Source organism: Nilaparvata lugens, chromosome X, assembly GCF_014356525.2.
Source record: "Nilaparvata lugens isolate BPH chromosome X, ASM1435652v1, whole genome shotgun sequence".
In the NCBI taxonomy this organism is placed as follows: Eukaryota; Metazoa; Arthropoda; class Insecta; order Hemiptera; family Delphacidae; genus Nilaparvata; species Nilaparvata lugens.
In genome coordinates this window covers 2,517,674-2,541,180 of record NC_052518.1, presented here as the reverse complement: position 1 = coordinate 2,541,180, position 23,507 = coordinate 2,517,674, and the positions used below count along the sequence as shown (strand labels likewise).

Genomic DNA, 23,507 nt, shown 5'->3' with positions numbered 1-23,507 from the left:
TGTTCTGTACAATGATTTGAAATAAGTTGTTCTCACAATTTGAAATTTGATGAGATACATCATAGAGTGTATTTATTTATTTTACTTTCAAGAAGTTAGAACTAAGTCTTTTAAATATAATTTTGTTCTAGTATTGACATGTCACAAGTCAAATGAGTGTTACTCAAAAATTGATGTAATGTGACGATAAATAAATGAAATGAAATATACAGAATATGATAGTAATGAGAAATACCCTTGCATGGGCTATTTCCTGTGAGTAAGATTGAATCTGGATTAGAATGATTCAATGAAACTTGCATGAAACTCAACAGTGGCAGTATCAGCGAGAGTGAGTGAGAAAGTGAATCTCATCAAGGCCAGGATGCAAACTAAGTAAGAAAGCTGAAAAGATCCGTGTCCCTGGCTCTATTCAAATATCGCGTTCAGGCTTTTCAGTAAAGGCTAGCTTTGGCAAAATGTTTACCGGAACTAACGGTTCATATCTTCCGCCGGCTTGAATGTAGTTCAGTGCGAAAGAATGCACATCCCACCGGATGACGATGATGATGGTCAAGCGCTTTCCTTCACGTAATAGAAACGAGAACTTCTAGGAGACATACATCTGACCGCTATTAAATATATACGGTACCTACAGCATATACACTACTATTCTATAGCATATAGACTGTATGTATCTCGACACGCTTTCAGGGCGACTGCAAATTTTGTACAGCAATTGTTGCCGACATCTGCGCGTGACTAGCAGTTAATCGTTTTCTGTTGTATTGTCGAATGTATTTAGAACTTCGATACCGATCAAGGTACATTATCACGCGTGCGACGTGGCAATTTCTTCCGGAACATATTGGATACGTGCACCACAAAAATCTCATCTCACAACAGCCTCTCTATTCTCATTCACATGTGCATACTATAATATATCAATATATCATTCATTCGTATTCAATCACTGTCACAGAATTGGGTCGACTTTTATCAGATGTATTGTGGCTCATTTATTGATTTTCCCTCTTCATAATTAACTGATGCGAGTTACTGTCATTATCCGCGTGAAATGAAATCATGCCTTACCATTCAGACTGAAGGATCACTTCGTAATAAACTTTTTCATCAACAACTTTTTAAATAACATGTCAGTCTTGCCAATACCTCTGACAATTTGACATGTGACACCAATTTGAATCACTGGAGTCATTTATTCTTTAACACGATGTTGTCATGTTCTGAAAGTAGTCAAACGTTGAAGTAACAAATCTAATTTATTTTCTTTAACACTTCAAAATTGATGTATATTGCACAGCACAACAGTAAATACATTTGTACTACAATATAACATAAAATTCAAATGCATAGCATAATAAAGACTATAATAACCATAGTAATAATTTGTTGTTCTGTACAATGATTTGAAATAAGTTGTTCTCACAATTTGAAATTTGATGAGATACATCATAGAGTGTATTTATTTATTTTACTTTCAAGAAGTTAGAACTAAGTCTTTTAAATATAATTTTGTTCTAGTATTGACATGTCACAAGTCAAATGAGTGTTACTCAAAAATTGATGTAATGTGACGATAAATAAATGAAATGAAATATACAGAATATGATAGTAATGAGAAATACCCTTGCATGGGCTATTTCCTGTGAGTAAGATTGAATCTGGATTAGAATGATTCAATGAAACTTGCATGAAACTCAACAGGTAAGGATAGTAAAGAATTAAAGAGATTTGAAATTTGAACAAGCCAATGATTCATTCTATATTTTCCAAGATATTGGCTTATACGTAATTAATTTGATAAGTGTTATAATATACTTTTTGTGTAGTTGAGAAGTTGATATTGTGGTAATTATTCATATTAAATAAAAAGACTAAGAAGTTGTCAAAAACCATAGATTTTATTGATGGTTAGAAAGACCGGATTCGGTTGTTACACCATTGTCAATCTCTGATAAACTCTGATTGACTCAGTTTATCAGAGATTGACAATGGTACAACAACCGGTCTTTCTAACCATCAATAAAATCTGTGATTTTTGACAATTTCTTAGTCTTCTTATTTAATGCTATAATTTTATTTATTTATTTAATATTCTATTTATTTAAAATTTTTACAAGAAAGCATTGAATGGGAGAGAAAAACTAAGGGTACTCCTTGTACTATTTCTCTCCCAAATACAAATACAAATTTACTTGTACATTATAGACGTATACTATTGTATATTCTGTAAAAACTTTGTATTTATCATGATTGATTTATGACGATGCTTAAATGCATCGTATAACTGTTGCATTTGTATAACTGTTTTCTGCAGTAATGAAATCTTGAATCTTGAATCAATAGAATACTATGTGAGTATTCCTAGAGTATAAAAGTATGTAGATTAATTACTCTACTACTTTCTATATAATCGTATTTAGCGTAGTATATGATAACTAGTTTCTGAAATCACGTAGATATTAATGACTCCTGTTATTGAATGCCTAGACAAGGCAAGTTAATGGGTTGTACGTGATTAATTTGATAAGTGTTATAATATACTTTTTGTGTAGTTGAGAAGTTGATATTGTGGTAATTATTCATATTAAATAAGAAGACTAAGAAATTGTCAAAAACCACAGATTTTATTGATGGTTAGAAAGACCGGTTTCGGTTGTTACACCATTGTCAATCTCTGATAAACTCCGATTGACTCAGTTTATCAGAGATTGACAATGGTGTAACAACCGAAACCGGCCTTTCTAACTGTCAATAAAATCTGTGATTTTTGACAATTTCTTAGTCTTCTTATTTAATGCTATAATTTTATTTATTTTATCTATTCATTTAATATTCTATTTATCTAATATTTTTACAAGAAAACACTGAATGGGAGAGAAAAACTAAGGGTACTCCTTGTACTATTTCTCTCCCAAATACAAATACAAATTTACTTGTACATTATAGACGTATACTATTGTATATTCTGTAAAAACATTGTATTTATCATGTTTGATTTATGACGATGCATAAATGCATCGTATAACTGTTGCATTTGTATAACTGTTTTCTGCAGTAATGAAATCTTGAATCTTGAATCTATAGAATACTATGTGAGTATTCTTAGAGTATAGAAGTATGTAGAGTAATTACTCTACTACTTTCTATATAATCATATTCAGAGTAGTATATGATAACTAGTTTCTGAAATCACTTAGATATTAATGACTCATTATTGAATGCCTAGACAAGGCAAGTTAATGGTTATATGTAGAGACAATGGGCAACAATGAGGTAAAAATTATAAAATATTATCCAGATGAGATCCTGCCGAGTGAGTCATGTATGCTGACGATATAAGTATAAAAAGACTTGATGATTGGCTCAGAGCAAATATGTTGTCCTTGGAAATTATAAAAAACGGAAGAGATAAGCTTCAGGTCAGCAGAGAACTCTTGACTGCAAATACAAAGTCACAAAATTGAATGCATTGATGAAGTTAAGTTTGTAAGTGTATGATTGACAATGGCCCATATGAATAAAGTTGAGCATTTGCTTATACTTCTAAAAAATAGAGCAAATGCTTCATTTTCTATGAATAAAGGTGAGCAAAACGTTTTGGTCAAGCTCCTCAAAAAATTAGTTTGAGCATTTGCTCAAAAGTAAAAGCTTATGCTCAAAATTTTATGGATAAACTAGAGCATTTGCTCAAAATATGAAGCAAATGCTTCGAAAAAGGTGAGTCTACTCTGGAGCAGCTTTTCACTTTTTTCTCACAGTAAAATGGCTCAACTAATTCGTGTGAGTAAGAGGAAATTATACCAGATATGATCACAACCAAAAGTTGAGAAATTTAAAACTCTTTTTAGATTCCACCATGATACAAAAGAATAACAAAAGTTACATATCCGATAGTAAGATAGCCATCACAGAATAGGAAATAGGCATTTAAGAAGATGAGAGTGTAGACGATTATGAGAAGGCTATTGAGTTTATAGGATTATTCTGAAGATTATTATAGAGAAGACATTTTCTCACGCTATTAATCAAAATTCAGAACTCAACTAAACCTAAAACTCAATTCATGGATAGAAAACAGAGCAGACGACCAAACACAAGCAGTGTCTATACTTGCATATTTAGCGCTTACGTGAGCTATAAAAACAAAGTAAGGCCACAAAGGCGAATTAGCTGATGAAAAATCTTTAAAATACGTGAGCATTTGCTCCTGAGTTGAGGAGCATTAAGGTAAAGCTTACTCATATGAAAATGAGCAAATGCTTATGCTTCTACCTAATGCTTCTGGCCTAATGCTCATGAGCAAAACCTTATGCTTATGCTCATTAGATTATGCTCTTGTTTTATTCATATGGCCCAATAATTGATCGAAGATGAATTCACAACCACGTAATCAGTTTGTTATTGAAACTTATTACACAAGTATTATTTTTATCGGCTTAAATCCTCACTTGCACTTTGAATCTTTGCATGTATCTCATCTTAATTGGGTGTACCTGACTTCAGCTTTCAATTAAGTTCATGGATCATGGTGCTTTTCAAAGATAAACTTGTGAAATTGACCTCTCAACCACGTCATTCCCATTATTTAAAAATGATTCATGTTTGTTATCATTGTTTCCAATAGTTCACATTTAGAATAGTTGTGACATTTTATACATCACTGGAGCTCTTCTCTGATCTGCTATGTGGCTTTATGTGAAATTATAAAATCAAATCAAATTTTATTGCCTCACAAAAAATGTTCACAAATAAATACAGATTACAAAATGTAATATTCTAGATTGAGAAGTATAATTTTTAAACATAATAATATACTAATTCGGCAAAACCACAGTAAGAGAACCGGTGACTAGTACCAAAACAGAAAACGATACTATTACTTTCAATAGAAAAACTTTGATTCAACAAGGTAAGCCTTGAATAAAATAGAATAAAGAATAAAAATTCCAGCTGAACCTGTGGATTTGTCGAATTCAAACTCCCCTATAACATGGAATTGATTGATTGAGTACTTTATTTATGTAGATTACAATATATACTGGCTTTTACACTTTTATACAATAGCTTACAATACAGCAAAATTATAGATGAATCTACATAATATAGACTAAGAAAATTATTGTACTGTATATGATATATGAAAAAGCAATTTGTAATATAATAACTATAGATAATTATATTGTTATGCATGTACATGAATTGGCGGAGCTTTGGACATATCATTGTCCATTCTTCGGAAAGAATATTAAAAATCTGGTGTGGCGCACTCACACAACTTTCCTTGCCGTTATGAAAATTGATCACTGACGCTAGTGTTCCCGCGCATCTCAAGTCTACTATTCAAATATTTGAGCCAGCTGGTGACAGGGCAATAACGCTGGAGGCACACATGAGGTCTGCTATCTCTTCATAGTGAATGATTCAATAGAATCAACAATAATTTGCAATTGAATAATCATATTTTCTTGAATTTAAAGCTTATTTTCAATTTTAGGTGAAAATGTTACTGAACATTAATTGTAGATATTTTCATGCTCAATCTACTCCACTTGATTTTTTTTGTGTCAATTGTATCTGAAGCCTGATAATTGGGAATCTATCTGCATTGATGGGGCGGAGCTCCTGAAATTTTTACAGATATGGGACTTGTGGCAGTTGATAGAGCTTATCGATGACTATTTTAGGTATGAATTTGATCAAAATCGTTGGAGCCGTTTCCGAGAAAATCACGAAAAACCCTGTTTCTGACAACATTTTCGCCATTTTAGCCGCCATCTTGAATTGCATTTGATCGAAATTGTTCGTGTCGGATCCTTATAGTGAAAGGACCTTGAGTTTCAAATTTCAAGTCATTCCGTTAATTGGGAGATGAGATATCGTGTACACAGACGCACATACAGTCATACACACACACACACACATACAGACCAATACCCAAAAACCAGTTTTTTGGACTCAGGGGACCTTGAAACGTATAGAAATTTAGAAATTGGGGTACCTTAATTTTTTTCGGAAAGCAATACTTTCCTTACCTATGGTAATAGGGCAAGGAAAGTAAAAATATCCTCCCCACTAACTCTCTACCAGAGAGTTAGTGGAGCATAGTATATGAGAGTAGCTGATTTAGTAGTTTATGCATCCAAAAGGAGCTCTCTGATTGGTCAATGGGTTGAGTAGTCGCCATTTCACCTTCACAGCTCACTACCAATAGGAATCAAGCAGCTTGACAGTGTCACAACGTCACGTGATATTCATTGTCCAATGAGACTGCACGTTTCATTTGGAAGCGTGACTTACGGACTTACGGTAGCCTTTTTCGACTTTGAATGAAAAAGACTAAGAAATTGTCAAAAACCACAGATTTATGACAATTTTTTTGACAATTTCTTAGTCTTTTTCATTCAATATGAATAATTACCACAATATGAACTTCTCAACTACACAAAAAGTTTTTCGACTTTAGTGAGGTCCATGTTATAATGTCTGTGTTTGATTAGCAATGGTATCTCTATCCTTGTCAATCATTGAACAAAGCGGATAGCGCTATCTCTATCTCGCTTTTCTCTGTAGCCAGATCGGCTTTTAACAATGTAAAATTAATAATTAATTAACAAAATATTGTATCTTTATTATGAAAATATATTATGAAATTATTGACAAATATAATTTATTGCTTAATAAAATATAATTGATTATTTCAAACGAGAATGAACAGTTTGTATTACATCAATAAACCTCTATTAGCTACCGTCAAGAAGGCATTGACAAGACAGTGAGGATCGGCAACGTTGTTCTCCTATCTTTCTTTACTGCCATTTTAACGTGGACCTTAACGTTGCCATTTTTACGTGGCAACAGAATTATTATTCTTCTCTAAAACTCTTCGAGTAAATAAAACCAGCATATATATTCTTAAAAACAAGAGTTTCATTATTTATTTTAGGAGATCATTTTTCGAGTCGGGCCGTTATTAATTAGGCCTAAGGGCGCTAATTCGCTAAATCCGGTCCTGGCCCCTCTATAGAGTAAACTCTTATCCTCTTAGTCAATATAATATCGAAGACAGTTTATTTACCTCTGTAAAAATCGTGAAATCTTTCAGTAGTCAATATTATTATAACGTCAATATAATATCGAAGGCAGTGTATTCACCTCTGTAAAAAGCGTGAATTGTTTCAGATCTTCGGAACAGATACGTAATTTAGCATTTATTGATTCAGCGCTCTCTCTCTCACTCTCTCTATCTCTCTCTCTCCATAGCCCACGCACAAGCAAAAATCTTTTCTGATATTAAAATCTGTGTGAGGTGATGATTTCTCGATCTACTTCGAACTGCCATGGATAAACAGACGATTTTTCTCTCTAATTCCGATATACAGTCAATTCTTCATGAATGTAACTGAAAATGACGATTCACTGTCGATTTCAACTTTCATGAAATCCATGAAAGTTCTTGATGAGTTCACTAAACTCGAAAGCGCTCTAGTTTATAAGTGAATTATAATAATATCATAATATTGCACAATATACTTCGAAGCTAAAATTGATAAATCATCGATACTGTTATGTAATATGTGTCACTCCATATGCGACTGTCGGCCTCAGTAACTACATTTTAGCGCTAGTTTTGTAATCAATTTTGATATCACTATCTCAGTCAGGTCTAGTACCTCGAGATGCAAATACTCAATTGGCATTTCAATTGTTCCTTGAATTTCAGTAATAGGCTGCTTGCCTTGAAGATTCGTTATTAAAGATGCTTTTTTGAATTTCAAGTTTTCTCAATTATATTGATGAATTATATTAATGAATTTAATATTGTACAATAGTGATTGGAGTTTCGAAATGGCACAACAGGAAAATGCCTGAATCTGTTCCTATTTCAATATACAACATAAAATTCTAAATCTGGGTTTTGAGTCTATGTTTCACAGTTTTGTTAAAATTACAGTTCCTGTTCTGTAGATTTGCCAACGTTAATTCAATACGGTACTACCCGTTTCACAGTTTTGTTAAAACTACAGTTTCTGTCCTGTATCTTTGTCAACGGGAGGAATGCCACCACAGTTCAATACTTCCCGTTTAAGGGCCGTTTGCACAGTATAGATTGTCAACTTGATTAAGTTAATCGAGTTTAAGTTAATCTGAAAGTTTAAACTTGAATCGGTTTTCTCAGTGCATTTACTAATCCAGTTAAGTTAAACTAGTTTAGCGTTAAGTTGGCAATAGAATGTCATCGTTTATAATATCAGGAAGGGTATTTTTACAGGAAATTTGCTATTTGTTTACAAACCATCAGTAAATAGAGGTTATGTAGCTACTATTTCCTGGTTCAAATAAACAGAGCTGTAAGCTGTACGGTAATAAAAGTGGAAAGCAATCAAGAAATTCTTCAAAAAATGATGAATTGCTATATTACTATTAGAAACAAACTCATATTTAGTTGGCTCCAAAAAATATAATCTAGAATTTAAGATAAAAAAACCTTATTTTGTTATGAAAATTTACTTAAATCTACTACGGTCTTCCTCGTTTATTATAAATCTCTCGAAAGCAAAATATCTCAGTTATGTGTTATTGAAAACATGTTTTCTAATCAAAGACCACTGATAAAAATTGTCTTATTTTCTATCAAGTGGTTTATTTGATCAAATACTAAATTGACACTTGCTTTACACAAGCAAAACCGTTAAAAAAATTCTTTACTATCCCAGAAATTTAAATGATTCGTTTTTTGCCCAATTTTTCTCAGTTCCAGAATTTCTCCGCAGTCATCAATATCAATCGCATTAAAAACTTCTATCAATTCCTGTCAATCCTATCAATAATGATTCACTTAAACCTAATTATTATCGTCTACAGAAGCTTTAAAAACAACCGTCAAAAAATAATTTACTATTAGCTGTTTCCCCATCAAATCCTACAGATGTCTAGTTAATCCAAATCATTTGTTTTAAACCTCCTGTTTTGGAGGTTCAAACTCGATACAGAGTTTAAAATTATACTGCGCAAACGGAATTTTAGTTTAAACAAAAAAAACCATATTTGGTTTAAGCTTTAGCTTAAACTTACACTGTGCAAACGGCCCTTAAAATATTAAATATTTTTCAACATTTTCCTATATTGTTCTAAATGAAACATAACCCGATAAAACTAATTATTACGCTTACTTTTAGCCCTTTGAACGTTTAACGTGAATCTACTCATTCAGAAGATGCATAGAATTCAATACAAGAATTGATTTGTAAATAATAGCTTTCAACACAGTTCCTCTCAAACTTAATATCAGCAGAGATTGATGGAATTCTGGCAATATCAAGAAAAGTGTTAGAGGATGTGTTGTGAATCCACCACAGTATCTCTCCGTTATTTAGCACCTAAGCCTCAGAATTGGAATTCTCTCAAACGGGGGAAGAATGTGATGATGCAACCATAGCAACCGTTTATTAAATTCGTTGATTCCTTTTATTCGACCATTCATGTTTTGATTAAAGCCTCCATTTCTGAAAACGTTTCCAATTCTTTCACAGGATGCCAATGATTGTGTGAATAAAATTCGAAATTGAGGAACGATTTACTGTGAAGTGTGAACGCGGTACTTGAGGCTGTGCAAAGGCTAAAAATAAACTTCCTACTCGTGATATTTTTCAGAGTTTTTTGATTTGTATATCATCAAGCTATCAAAATAAAAAAGTTCTCTCAGGAAAACATTCTTTTCTGATCATTAATTTCTGAGATATGAGCGCCTGAAGTTTGAATTTTTGGGACAGAATATTTCAAATTCGGAGAGAGATAAATCCATGAGATTTAGAGGATAGATTATTCATAGTATTGTTGATCTAGTAAAACAGAAATTCTCTGGAAATATCAATTCCTAAGATAATGATTCAATTTACTAAAAATAACTTTTAGTTGAGTTATTTTTGGTAAATTGAATAACTTTTTCAAAAATTTATATTTTCAGAAATTTTTTGTTCTACTAGATCAACAATACTATGACGAATCCATCCTCCAAATTCCATGGATTTATATCATACCGAATTTGAAAGGTTCTGTCCCAACTTCAGGCGCTCATATCTCAAAAAGTAATGATCGGAAAAAAAATGTTTTCCTGACAAAACTTTTTCATTTTGATAGCTTAATGATATACAAATCGTGAAACTTAGAAAAATATCACGAGTAGAAAGTTTATTTTTAGCCTTTGCACAGCCTCAAGTTGAGAAATTTGCAACTTAAATTACATGAAAGTAATCGAGGAAGTGTTTTGTTTGATTTTAAATAATCCACGTAGTTCTTTTTTGTGAAGCTATGTGACGTTGGTGGTCTTTCATACTGTGCCGTTCTCACACTCACCCGGTCAAAACAGCAGAGATGGATAGTAGTCGACAGTAATCGGCTTGAGTTAACAAAACATTGGCTTGAAATTAGGAACATGAACGACCTATACCATGAGATATCTTTTTATGCTATATTTTCTCTATGGTCAAACATACTTGACGTTTGCACAAACAATATTGTTTTCATGAGAATGTAAATGTTTTCAGCTTTGCGGTCACCACAAAGACGTTTAAGTTACCAATCAAGAGAAGTTTTCGTTTCTGATATTCCGTTTATACATAATCCGTGTAGTTCTTTGTCGTGACGCTGGTAGTCTCTCATACTGTGCCGTTCTTACACTCCCAACAAAACAGTAACGATAGACAGTAGTCGATAGATAATTGGCTTGAGATAACAAAACATCGGAAATTTGGAACATAAACGACCCATACCATGAGATATCTTCTTATGCTATATTTTCTCAATGGTTAAACATACTTGACATTTTCACAAACAATTGCTTTCATGACTGTTGAAATTTGGAACATAAACGACCTATACCATGATATATCTTCTTATGCTATCTTTTCTCAATGGTTAAACATACTTGACATCTGCACAAACAATTGTTTTCATGAGGCTTGAAATTCGGAACATAAACGACCTATACCATGAGATATCTTCTTATACTATATTTTCTCCAGGATTGAACATACTCGATTTTTCCATAGGCAATAATTGTTTTCAAAAGAATGTTAATGTTTTCAGCATGGAGGTCACCGCAATAACATTCAAGGTTCAAATACGTTCTTGATTGGTAATCAAGAGAAGTTTTTGTTTCTGATAATTATTTTATACATAATCCATGTAGTTCTTTTTCATGAAGCTACGTGACGCTGGTAGTCTCTCATACTGTGCCGTTCTTTCACTCTCACCCCAACAAAACAGCAATGATGGATTGTAGTCGACAGTAATCGGCTTGAGTTAACAAAAATCGGCTTGAAATTTGGAACATAAATGACCTAATTGACATGTCATATTGTTGTTGTGAAACTTTACTCTATGGTTGAAACTTTTCCCCATGGTTGAAACTTTTCCCTATGGTTGAAACTTTTCTCTATGGTTGAAACTTTTCTCTATGGAAATATTCTCTATGATTGAAACTTTTCTCTATGGTTGAAACTTTTCTGTATGATAGAACTATTCTCTATGATTGAAACTTTTCTCTATGGTTGAAACTTTCCTCTATGGTTGAAACTTTTCTCTATGATTGAAACTTTTCTCTATGGTTGAAACTTTTCTCTATGAAAATATTCTCTATGATTGAAACTTTTCTCTATGGTTGAAACTTTTCTCTATGGTTGAAACTTTTCTCAAGGTTGAAACTTTTCTCTATGATTGAAACTTTTCTCTATGGTTGAAACTTTTCTCTATGAAAATATTCTCTATGATTAAAACTTTTCTCTATGGTTGAAACTTTTCTCTATGATTGAAACTTTTCTCTATGGTTGAAACTTTTGTCTATGGTTGAAAATATTCATACTTGTACTCGACGTTTGCCCAAACAATTGTTTTCATGAGAATGTGAATGTTTTCAGCATGGCGGACACCACAAGGACGTTCACATCCACGTTCATCCCTTCACGAAGCCGCATTGGTACAAGAGCTGGCACAGACAGCAGGATTCCCAGGACTATGACGCCCTGGACACCAAAACAGTCAACACCAAGGTACCAGCGCCCTCGTCATATCATCAACAATACTCCACATATCACCAGCCTACTGCTCAATCACAATATAATTACCACCAGCCGCAACATTACAACACACCCACCTCTCAAACCTATCCGTCTTCGTTTGGACAGCTCATAGACTGACATCTAACCTGAAAAACCTCCTCGTTTCATGATTCATCCGACTCAAACATGCGAATAATCTCTCCATTTCTTCTCTCAAACATATCATACGTCTATTGAACAGCTGATAGACTGACATCATCAGACTCAAACATGCGAATAATTTCTTATCTCAAACATATTCAGCTTTTATTGAAAAGCTGATAGACTGGCATCTGATGTAAACAACGATCTTGATTCTTGATTCATCTGATGTAAACAACGATCTTGATTCTTGATTCATCTGATGTAAACAACGATCTTGATTCTTGATTCATCCGATGTAAACAACGATCTTGATTCTTGATTCATCTGATGTAAACAACGATCTTGATCCTTGATTCATCTGATGTAAACAACGATCTTGATTCTTGATTCATCTGATGTAAACAACGATCTTGATTCTTGATTCATCCGATGTAAACGACAATATTGATTCTTGATTCATCCAATGTAAACAAAGATATTGATTCTTGATTAATCTGATGTAAACAACGATCTTGATTCTTGATTCATCTGATGTAAACAACGATCTTGATTCTTGATTCATCTGATGTAAACAACGATCTTGATTCTTGATTCATCTGATGTAAACAACGATCTTGATTCTTGATTCATCTGATGTAAACAATGATCTTGACTCTTGATTCATCTGATGTAAACAACGATCTTGATTCTTGATTCATCTGATGTAAACAACGATCTTGACTCTTGATTCATCTGATGTAAACAACGATCTTGATTCTTGATTCATCTGATGTAAACAACGATCTTGATTCTTGATTCATATTATGATGTGAAAAACGATCTTGATCCTTGATTCATCTGATGTAAACAACGATCTTGATTCTTGATTCATCTGATGTAAACAACGATCTTGATTCTTGATTCATCTGATGTATACAATTATTGACATTTATTGAGCAGCTGATAGACTGGCTTCCAACTCATGCATGGAATTTGTGCTTATGACAACAATTCTCTCGAGGATTGATAAAGAGTTCAAGAAGGTTGAGAAATTTTAGATTTCTGAGAGATGAAATCATTAATGTTTCATTAAACCGTACAGAAAATATAGGTACTAAAGCTAGGTTCAACCTCTTATTTCATGATTGAATTAAGTAAATAGCTCTTAGAATAACTATGACGATCCAAGCAAATTTTCTCATAGATAAGTCCAAAAATTGTTCGATTCAGGTGCTGGTGTTTTGGGTTTAAATCATTTCAACTATTTCTCCAACGAGTTTCTTTGATATAAGTTCTGTAAACGCTTTGTCTTTTCTAAATCTCATCGGTACCTATTTTCAATGCAGCAGTTAACTGGATCAATTACTTAAATAATTAATAACATTGTATTTGGGTAAGGGTGCGATTTCGAACGTTCATTGAGGTTTAGGGTGTCAAATCTCCAATCTACATACCTCATCCAGTCTGTGAGGGTTCCATGTACATTATCTCTGATTGTGCTATAGCTCAATATTGATTACGGTAAATTCTCTAGTTATAATATCTTCTATTCAACATTGATCTATTAAAATCAGGGTATCATGATTAGGTTTATTATAATAAATAGCGTAATCGTAAAATCCACTTTTTACTTCTTTTACTTCTCTCACTTTTGAAAACCGAGTTTTAGTAGAAGAATTCTACCATAGATTACTACATCTCATTCTACCATAGAATAACCAATCTAATATGTAATTATATTTTCATCTATAATACTACTAGAACTATGACATACATAAGGTGCGTACAGATTTACGCGCCGCGAACATGAGCAATTCACTTTTAATCAGCTGATGCCAAGCTTTTTATATCTGTATCTTACCGTTTCTGTAAAAATACATATATAGTCAGCTGATTAAAAGTGAATTGCTCATGTTCGCGGCGCGTATATCTGTAAGCACCTTTAGAATAGATAAGAAGTGAATTGAGAAAACATTTACAAAAGAAAATACTATATTGTATAGGATAAGCTTAGATTGTTAGAAAGGAGGTGAAACTGTATAGTAGGGATGAAATTAGACGAAAGTTAACGGATTTCTGTCTCTCTCTTGTGTTGTGTTCAGAAACAACATAAAAACTTGGAGATCCCTAAGATCTCATAATATAGTACACCTATTTTATAACTTATCAAATTTTGTTCCTGTCGTAGGTTAACAAAGTAATCAATGTCTAAAGGTGCGTACAGATATACGCGCCGCAAACATGAGCAATTCACTTTTAATCAGCTGATTATATCTGTATTTTTACAGAAACAGTAAGATACAGATATAAAAAGCTTGGCATCAGTTGATTAAACGTGAATTGCTCATGTTCGCGGCGCGTAAATCTGTACGCACCTCAAGGAGTCGAGCATTTGAAATCTGTACAAATATTTGTCAACTAAATTTGAAAAAGATGTTCATTCATGGAAATGTTAATGAAAGATGTTCATTCATAAAATCATAGAATGAACAATCTATACAATCAATTATTTATTCCATTGTTGATTGCTTATTCCACGATAAAATGCCTACAGGCATTTAGAATATATAAGAAGTAGATTGAGAAAACATTTACAGAAGCAAAAATCACAGAATTCCATACAATCAGTCGACTAAATAATAAAACCATTAGCAATAAATAATAAAATGATCATTTGTTATATCAGTTACAATTGCTAGGACTTCACTCATGGACGTCCTGTGCAGTGCGAAATGCCATCATGAAGGTAAATAATGTTATGAACTATTTCTATTTATCCATTTTTTTCAAGATTTTCATATGGGAAGCATTCATTTGAAGTATTATGTCAATCTTCAAAATTCAAAATCTTCAAATCATTATTAATTTCTGGATCAAAAATCAAGTGACGAAGCAGTGTGTGATATCATAACCTCAAACTTTTGACAACATTAACTTTTCTTCAAAATTTTTGGAGCGGAATAGAACAGGCTAAGCCTAGTTTTTCCTTCAATGTCATGATTTCCGTGTGAATATAAACGGTTGAATGTAAGAGCAAATTATTCTCTCAGTACATAACGTAAGTTGAAACCTTCCCCTCCAAAATAAATTCTGAAGTAGTCTCATGAGGGATTTAGTTTCCAGTTTTATAGCAAGGGAATAATTTGATATTACAATCGTGTTTCAGTTATTAAGGTGAACTTTTCAGTTTCATTTCCACCTGGTAAATGAGATGTTGGCTTCCATTTTTTCGAAAACATTCACCAGGTCACGTGGCAGGGATGGAGCCTGCGAGGAATGTTCATGTGGGAATTCAGTTGATAAAATGCTTGCAATCAAGCGATCTTTTTTAAACAAGTTATCTCTCCCCTGTAAATCAATGCTTTGTTGTTCAGAGCCGAATCTATTGATTCGGTCCAGTGTTCTGAAAAGCTCACCGGCTTTAGCTATTTAATAAAATTCGTCTGTGTTGTAACAGAATCTGATAGGACAAAGCGCTAATCAAACCGCGGTTTTTGTCAAGCATTATTAGCAAAGTTTGATTACATCGTCATTACTGTATTATAAATATGATAGGTCTAGTCTTTGTTGCGGTTACGTTGATACGGCCACGAATTTAGTATTCAATGTAAATTGAAAGCTCTCTTTTCATTAATGGTGATTTCCAATAATTCAATATTCTCGTAGAATCCCATGTAGCAAAACATAATTCACATCTTGTTCCTACTAAATGAACAAGAACAACTCCCTTTATACCTTCATTATAACAACTTTGCCTTTTCCAATATGTATCTCTCCCATTTATTTTTCAAACAAAAATGAATGCTTCGAATACATTCTGCTTCTAATTATTCACTAAGGCCCGGTTGCACAAAGGCCGGTTAAATTTTAGCCGTGATTAATTTCACGAGAACCAATCAGAGAAGGCTTTTTTGATAAGACGGCTTCTCTGATTGGTTCTCATGGAAAATAAATCCATGCTTTTGTGCAACCGGAACTAAAACTTACAAACTTAGTTACTCATTATTGGACTAATGATGAATGATTGGCTGAACTCTGTAATTCAATTGAACATATCAGAACTCCTAACCCCATTCTATGTAATTGAAAAAAGTAATATTTCAAGTGAAAATGGTTTGCTGTAAATTAAATAAACTATTAAAAGTGATCTCATGTAATCATTCTGCAAGAGAATTCATATTCTGAAGTAATTTTTGGAGAGTGCTCATTGATTTTATAGCAGGTCACATTCTGAAAGCAGATCTCGCGATGCAAATGTTACTTGTATTACAGGTTTTGTTGAATACAGTTATATGCAGTGACTGGTTGAATTCTTTGGAATATACATAATTTTTCATAATCTAATGTTACGAAACTGAAATATTGTTTCTAAATAACTACGACGATGATATTATTGTCATTGATGGATTGTTCAAATGCCAAGAATCCTTCAACAAAGTGAAAATTCATCGCCATAGAAATTTATCCTAAGCAACCATCAGTCTGCTTTCCCTACCAGCTTTTTTCGTACTGTATCTATAAGTGTTAACTATTACGAACAAGTAAGGCTAACATCCAAACTAATTATTATATTTATTTACTTATTATTAAATGGTATGAGAAGCTTTATGTACCGTCTGAAGACTGATTATTTATTTTTAATAGGCCTAGGATCACTTTTGAATTTCAATATCATACTTCCGTGAGTATTGCTTATGGGTGATTATTTATTGTATTCTTTTAATTCTAATAATAGAAAATAAATGTAGGCTATCATACTTGCATGATCATTGCTTATGAGTGTATTAATTGAATAAAAAACACAAATATGTTGTCAAATTCTACACTGTTGTTTTATTTGGTACACGACCATGGTTTCGTGACCACACCGGTCACATTTTCAAGTTGACTGTCACCTTGAACCATGGTCCTGTACTAAATAAAACAATAGTGTAGAATTTGACACCATATTTGTGTTTTTATTCAATTATGGAACGGTTCTACAATATTTACAATGACTCAGTCGAATTTTTATTGAATTCTTTTGATTCGTATGGTAGAATATAAATGTAGGCTAATAGAGTAAGAATCGAAAGCCTCGAATAATTACGAAGTTTGATCATTATATTATAAACATTCATACCTATGTATGTAACCGAGGAAATAATTTCATTCAATGGATTCCTTACCTATCCCTTTCAACAGATTCCACTAATAGATTGGAAAATATAAAAATACCAGTTCTTCTATGATGATTTTCTTTGTTTCTTATGAGAACGTCCTAAAGAAATCCATGTATCTTGTAGAAGCGAACTCCAACAAACTCATTTAGGTATCAGGTGACGAATTGAAGAGTTCCAATGAGAAAATTTTAGAGAAATAAAGAGCTCTTCGAGATTGTGAAAGATAACATTCAATAGGCTTGTCAACCAATAATCATTTTATAACCTTATTGGAATTCGAAAACCTGGAAAATATACGATTTACTGATTCAAGGGTTTTTCTATCATCATCACATAGATACGGCCACCCCGTCTTTCGGAGGAGAAGATAAGCCGTCGGTCCCGACTACCTAAAAAGTAGTCGTCATCTCTCATCATCATCCCTTTCACTCATTACCCACGCACAAGCCTATGAGCTTATGTGGGCATAACCCTCAGTATTATTATTATAATTCTTGGGAAAATGTTTGGAATCTCATAGGTAAGGCATCTGGTGAAGGAATATAGTTATTCCCTCAGTTGAGTAAGTACCGGTATGTGAACATTAAATTATAGATAATATATTCAAGAGTTAATAATTAATGATTCAGATCTTCATGATAAGATGCTTTATCTATTACTTTTAGTGTAGTTGAGAAGTTGATATTTGTATAATTATTCATATTGAATGAATGAAAAAGACTAAGAAATTGTCAAAAACGACAGATTTATTGATACTTAGAAAGACCGGTTTCGGTTATTACACCATTGTCAATCTCTGATAAACTGATTGATTGATTGAGTACTTTATTCATGTAGATTACAATTTATACTGGCTTATACACTTATATACAATAGCTTACAATACAGCAAAATTATGGATGAATTTACAAAATATAAATTAAGAAAATAATTATTGAGCTGTATATGATATGAAAAAAAAAACAATTTCTAATAACTATAGATAAAATAGATAATATTGTTATCCATCTACATGAATTGGCGGAGCTTTGGACATATCAATGTCCATTCTTTGGAAAGAATATTCGAAGTATTCTTCCCACTAACTCTCCACCAAAGACAGAGATACTGACAGAGATTGACAGAGATAAACTACTAATCAGAGATTGACAATGGTGTAATAACCGAAACCGGTCTTTCCAAGTATCAATAAATCTGTGGTGTTTTGACAATTTCCTAGCCTTTTTTATTCAGTCTTTATCTATCACATAAAGACTCTTCAATCTATTATTTTCCATTAATCCATGCCGCTTCCAATCATTATTTATTTAGGCTCTGGATGCTTATGAACGAAGCGTTGTGCGTTAGCAGTAATAGCTTTATCTATAGCTATCAATTTACCTGTTTTGATTACCTTATTGCATAAAATACTGAGACCCGGTTGCACAAAAGCCGGTTAAATTTTAACCGTGATTAACTTGACGAGAACCAATCAGAGAATGCGTTTTTGATAAAACGGCTTCTCTGATTGGTTCTCGCGGAATTAATCACGGTTAAAATTTAACCGGCATTTGTGCAACCGGGCCTGAGTGTTTGATAATGGAGAATCACTGTCAAGCTTTATCATTTGTAAAGTACATGCATCATTAACATACTAATTTCCCTCTAATAGTTTGTGAACCAGTAGGGTTTAAGTTCCCCAACAAGTCAATCTAGGTATAATTTATAGCTCAATAATTGATTTATTGTATGCAGTGAATTGTGTGAAGTTATATTCTGATTATTTCGATGACCTGAGGCTAGTCTTGAGACATGCATGACAGGCTAGATTATCATCTTAATAATTGGAAATTAATGGGGTATATGGGAAAAGATTAATCAGTCCAAATATATATACCAATAAGAGAGTAAGTGGATATTATTATGCTTCAATGTTTTGATATTATGTAGCTTCATTTATAATTTACATGTTATGTAATTTAATTTATATGTAGCTTCATTTATTTCAATGTTATCCATAGAATGTTGTCAAGTAGATCTAATATGTTACAATGTATTAAATATATATGTTTTGATTTTCTGCTCATCCTTGGAGTTGTACTACTTATTTGAATTTGGTTTGACATTATTTTGAAATCCCTTCTTGCGTATTTGGCCTTGTACCACAGAAAATTGGAGAGAGTTCTCTACTTCTATTTTCCTCTGTGCTTGAACACTTTAAAAAATTTTTTAAGAAATAAATAACTCTTGAAAACGTGGAAGATAACATTCAATGGGCTTGTCATCCAATAATAATTTTATTACCTTATTGGGATGGGAAAACGTGGAAAATATAAGATATATTTACTGATTTAGTGATACTGTATCATTTGTGGTGATACTGTATCTTCTTGCTTTGATACTATATCATTTTTGTCATACTTACTCAATTGCAGCTGTTTTCCATGCATTAAATCAAGCCGGTAAACAGCTGTTTGCAGAACAAGAAAACATGTGATTTCCATTACAGCATACTATACTGTAAAGAGATCATAATGTTCTCTTAACAGTCGAGTATGTTAGGACTCTACTGAGTCCTAATAACATCTGAGTAATTAATATTCCAGCTCAAATAATTAAAGAGCTCATTTAAGGAGTTTTAAGTATTAAGAACTCATCTGAAATCTTATAATTTAGGCCTTTATTATTTTATTTGAGCTCAAAGGGTCTGTCTGTTATGAACTAGGCGCTACGGGCTAGGTCATGTTTATAGAATTCAGTAGCTCGAGCAGCAGCAGGTAATGGTTTCTGTTTCTCAGCAATATTATTCTTTCTCAGATAAGTATGACAAAAAATATTATACGTAACTTGTACGGTAACGTATTTACCGCATTCGTACGATAATTCTGCTCTCAACTACGTTTCGGGCAGAAACAATCATACTTATGCGATAAATTATCGTTACCGGACTTGTTACGTAAAGTACTATTGTGTTGATACTGTATCATCTTGTTTTGATACTGTATCATCTTGTTTTGATACTGTATCATCTTGTTTTGATACTGTATCATAAATTAATTAGTAAGTGGAGAATTACAGTTTGTACTATACAATTTATGATACAGTATCAAAACAAGATGATAAGAGTTACTCTTAAAATAAAAGAGTTACTCTTTTCTGATAACACTCTTATGCCTAGTTTCCATTATGGCAATATGCAATATCATAACAATACGACGAGCTTTGCTTTCTTGTTGAACGATTTTTACAACTTCTCGTCTATTGTACCACTTCGGCAAAAACTGCATCAAAGTAGGTGCAATGACAACGTAGACGCTAGAGCACTAACGTGAGACCTTGCTCTAGAGACTTTAAGCACTAGAAAATATACTAGTAGTTCTGTGAAAAGTAGACCTCACGCAGTATTCTCATCCACAAGTACCTGATTGAAACTGTAGACCTTATGGAAATACAGCAATAGACTGGCTTCTCCACACATCTGTGTAATCACTTGTCAGCTGATTTATGATGAATAATTCTATAGTCTGATTATTACTCTAAAATTGGCGTATGAAGGAGGCTCCTGTTTCCATTCATATTATCCTTGAAATGCAAAATTTCCAAAAACCTTGTATATACGTCGACGCGCAATTAAAAAAGGAACATACCAGTCAAATTACATGAAAATCTATTACCGCGTTTCGCCGTAAATGCGCAACAAATAAACATTTAAACATTAAGAGAAATGCCAAACCGTCGACTTGAATCTTAGACCTCACTTCGCTCGGTCAATAAAAATAAACAAAACTTACTTATTTCTAGGTATTTTCGAAAATCAGACTAGTCTTCACTCCAACTGAAATGGTGTTGAGAGCTTTCATACTATCCAACCTTCATAACTTCAGTTGGAAATCGTATGAAATGTTAAAGATGAAAATTTGTGAAAATAGACTCTCCCAACTCTCTTCCAGTGAACATGTGAATCAAATTTAGGACCGGTTTCCGAGCTCTGGATTTAGCTAAGTTCTAGACTTTAAACATCTGGATTCGGAAAATTGGTTTTCGCCACACTGCACAGAAAGCAGCTGTTTTCCAGTCCCTACGTAGATCTGAAAGACCTTGTTTGCAGACGACGTCAGAAAAGGGTTTCTTTTCCGGGCTAGGCCAGAAAGTTGTCTCTTTCCAGCCGCTCATGGAAGTAGTTAATAAGTCATCCGCTAGATGGGCGAGTGGCCACTTTTATCATCAGCTGAAGTAGCCATGATTTCAGTTCCAGTTTCGAATCAAACTAATTCGCTTTGCAACCAGTTTTATTCAATTATTTATTGTTGATTAGTGCATTCCGAATTTTCAAAAATGCTTGAAGATGACTGTGGTATTCCAAGTGAAATTTTAAAAGAATCTGAAATCCTGACTGCAAATCTTCTACCACTAAAATCAAGAGATAGGTACGATAGCTTAACGAGTATTCTTTATTTTGTATTCTTTATTTATTTTGTCAGCAATACCTGTAGTGTGGCGAAAAATATCGTTCGCACCACGGGCAAAAATGTTTTTCCAGCTCTCAATCTTTTCTAGTCCTCGGCCTACGGCCTCGGACTTGAAAACCGATTTCGAGCTGGAAAAGTCTCATTTTCGGCCCTAGGTGCGAAATATACTATTTCCGAAACGGGGCGTAGTTGCAGTCCACGATTGAATTAAATTTCGAAAAACTAGAAAATTTAACACGAGATAAATTAGTGCAAGGTTCCAGCTATTTTGAATTATTCAGGAATGTTACATTCCGTCAAGGAATCAAGAGCTGATTGATATTCCCAGAGTACGCCTTCAGAGATCACAGGTTTGCTTCAGGAGTATACTTCAATAGGCTGCCTACTGGAGTAAAACAGTTTGATTTAAGAGCGTTCGAGAGAGTTGTATTCAAGCACTTGAAAAGCAAGGCGTACTACAGTGTTAGTGAATATATGAGTGATGATTTGTCGGAAATGCTGTCTTGCTAAACATGCCTTATCTATGTTTTTGTTTTGTGTATTGTATTTTATGTTTTTGACGCCATCGATCCCATATTATGGGTAAAGGATCCAGATTTAGGTATAAAGGTATAAGGAAAATCGTTTCCAATTATTAAAAATAATGGCATTGGCTAAGGAATGGTTTGATAAGCATACTTTGATGAGCTCACTTTAAACCTGAATAAAACAAAATACATTGCTTTTTCTCCATACAAGGACGGGTGAGCCACCATCTGAACTAAACATAAAGATGCATATCCATACAGTAGACTCCGTTACATGCACTGATATAATATGCCAAGCAATAGAAAAAGTAGAATCTATAAAATACTTGGGGATATTAGTTGATAACCACTTGAAATGGAATTTTCACTTAAACTACCTAGTATCAAAATTGAAATACCTGCCATTTGTATTTTATAAGATAAATTCAATAAATGACATAAACATCATAAGAACAATCTATCATGCTTATGCACATTCTCTATTCCAGTATGGTATAGAAATTTGGGGAGGCACTTATGACACTCACTTCAATAGGATATTTGTTTTGCAAAAGCATAATATAATCAGGGCAGCCCTTGGAAGACCTAGATTGTATCCCAGCAGGAATTTGTTTATTGAGTTTGGAGTACCATCAATACGGCAGGTGTTTGTCAAGAGCATAATTTTCCATATTTATAAAAATAGAGAAAGCCTTACGTTTAATGCGAAGCCACACAATTTACACCCAAAAGTGAACAACTTATATAATAGATCATTTTTTAGATTGACAGTCAATAAACATCAGCTTCAGTATTTCATGGAATTCTTTGCAAATAAAATCCCAAATCATTTTATCACCAGTCCTTTCTCAAAAAAAAAACTGAAAAATGAAATTGATAAATGGGTGAGAGCAAACATCTATTTCATTATTACTTGATTGTTTTTTTTTTGTTGTCAATGTTCTTTCTATTCTTTATATTATCCAATCTTCTATTATATTGTCTTCATCCTATCTCTGTTATTTTGTTTGATAACAACTTAACTTTTCAACTTGTACACTTTTGTTCTTGTACATGTACATAATAGAAAATAATTACTATTTTATACTATTATAATTATTTTAGTAAAATATACTATTACACAATTAACTATTAGTAAAATATTTTACTATTATAATTAGAAAAATAATTACTTTAATTGAACTC

The 23,507-nt window shown here is 32.9% G+C and overlaps 1 protein-coding gene across 1 annotated transcript in view; it reads left to right on the top strand.

The window, feature by feature from the left end:
- LOC111053686 overlaps positions 1-13,667 on the top strand; it is an 80,951-nt gene extending 67,284 nt beyond the window's left edge. Inside the window, exon 3 of the mRNA XM_039442233.1 lies at positions 11,922-13,667. Coding sequence (XP_039298167.1) covers positions 11,922-12,200 — 279 coding nt within the window. The 3' untranslated portion in view covers positions 12,201-13,667. The remainder of the gene's footprint in view (positions 1-11,921) is intronic.
- The last annotated feature ends 9,840 nt before the right edge of the window (positions 13,668-23,507 follow it).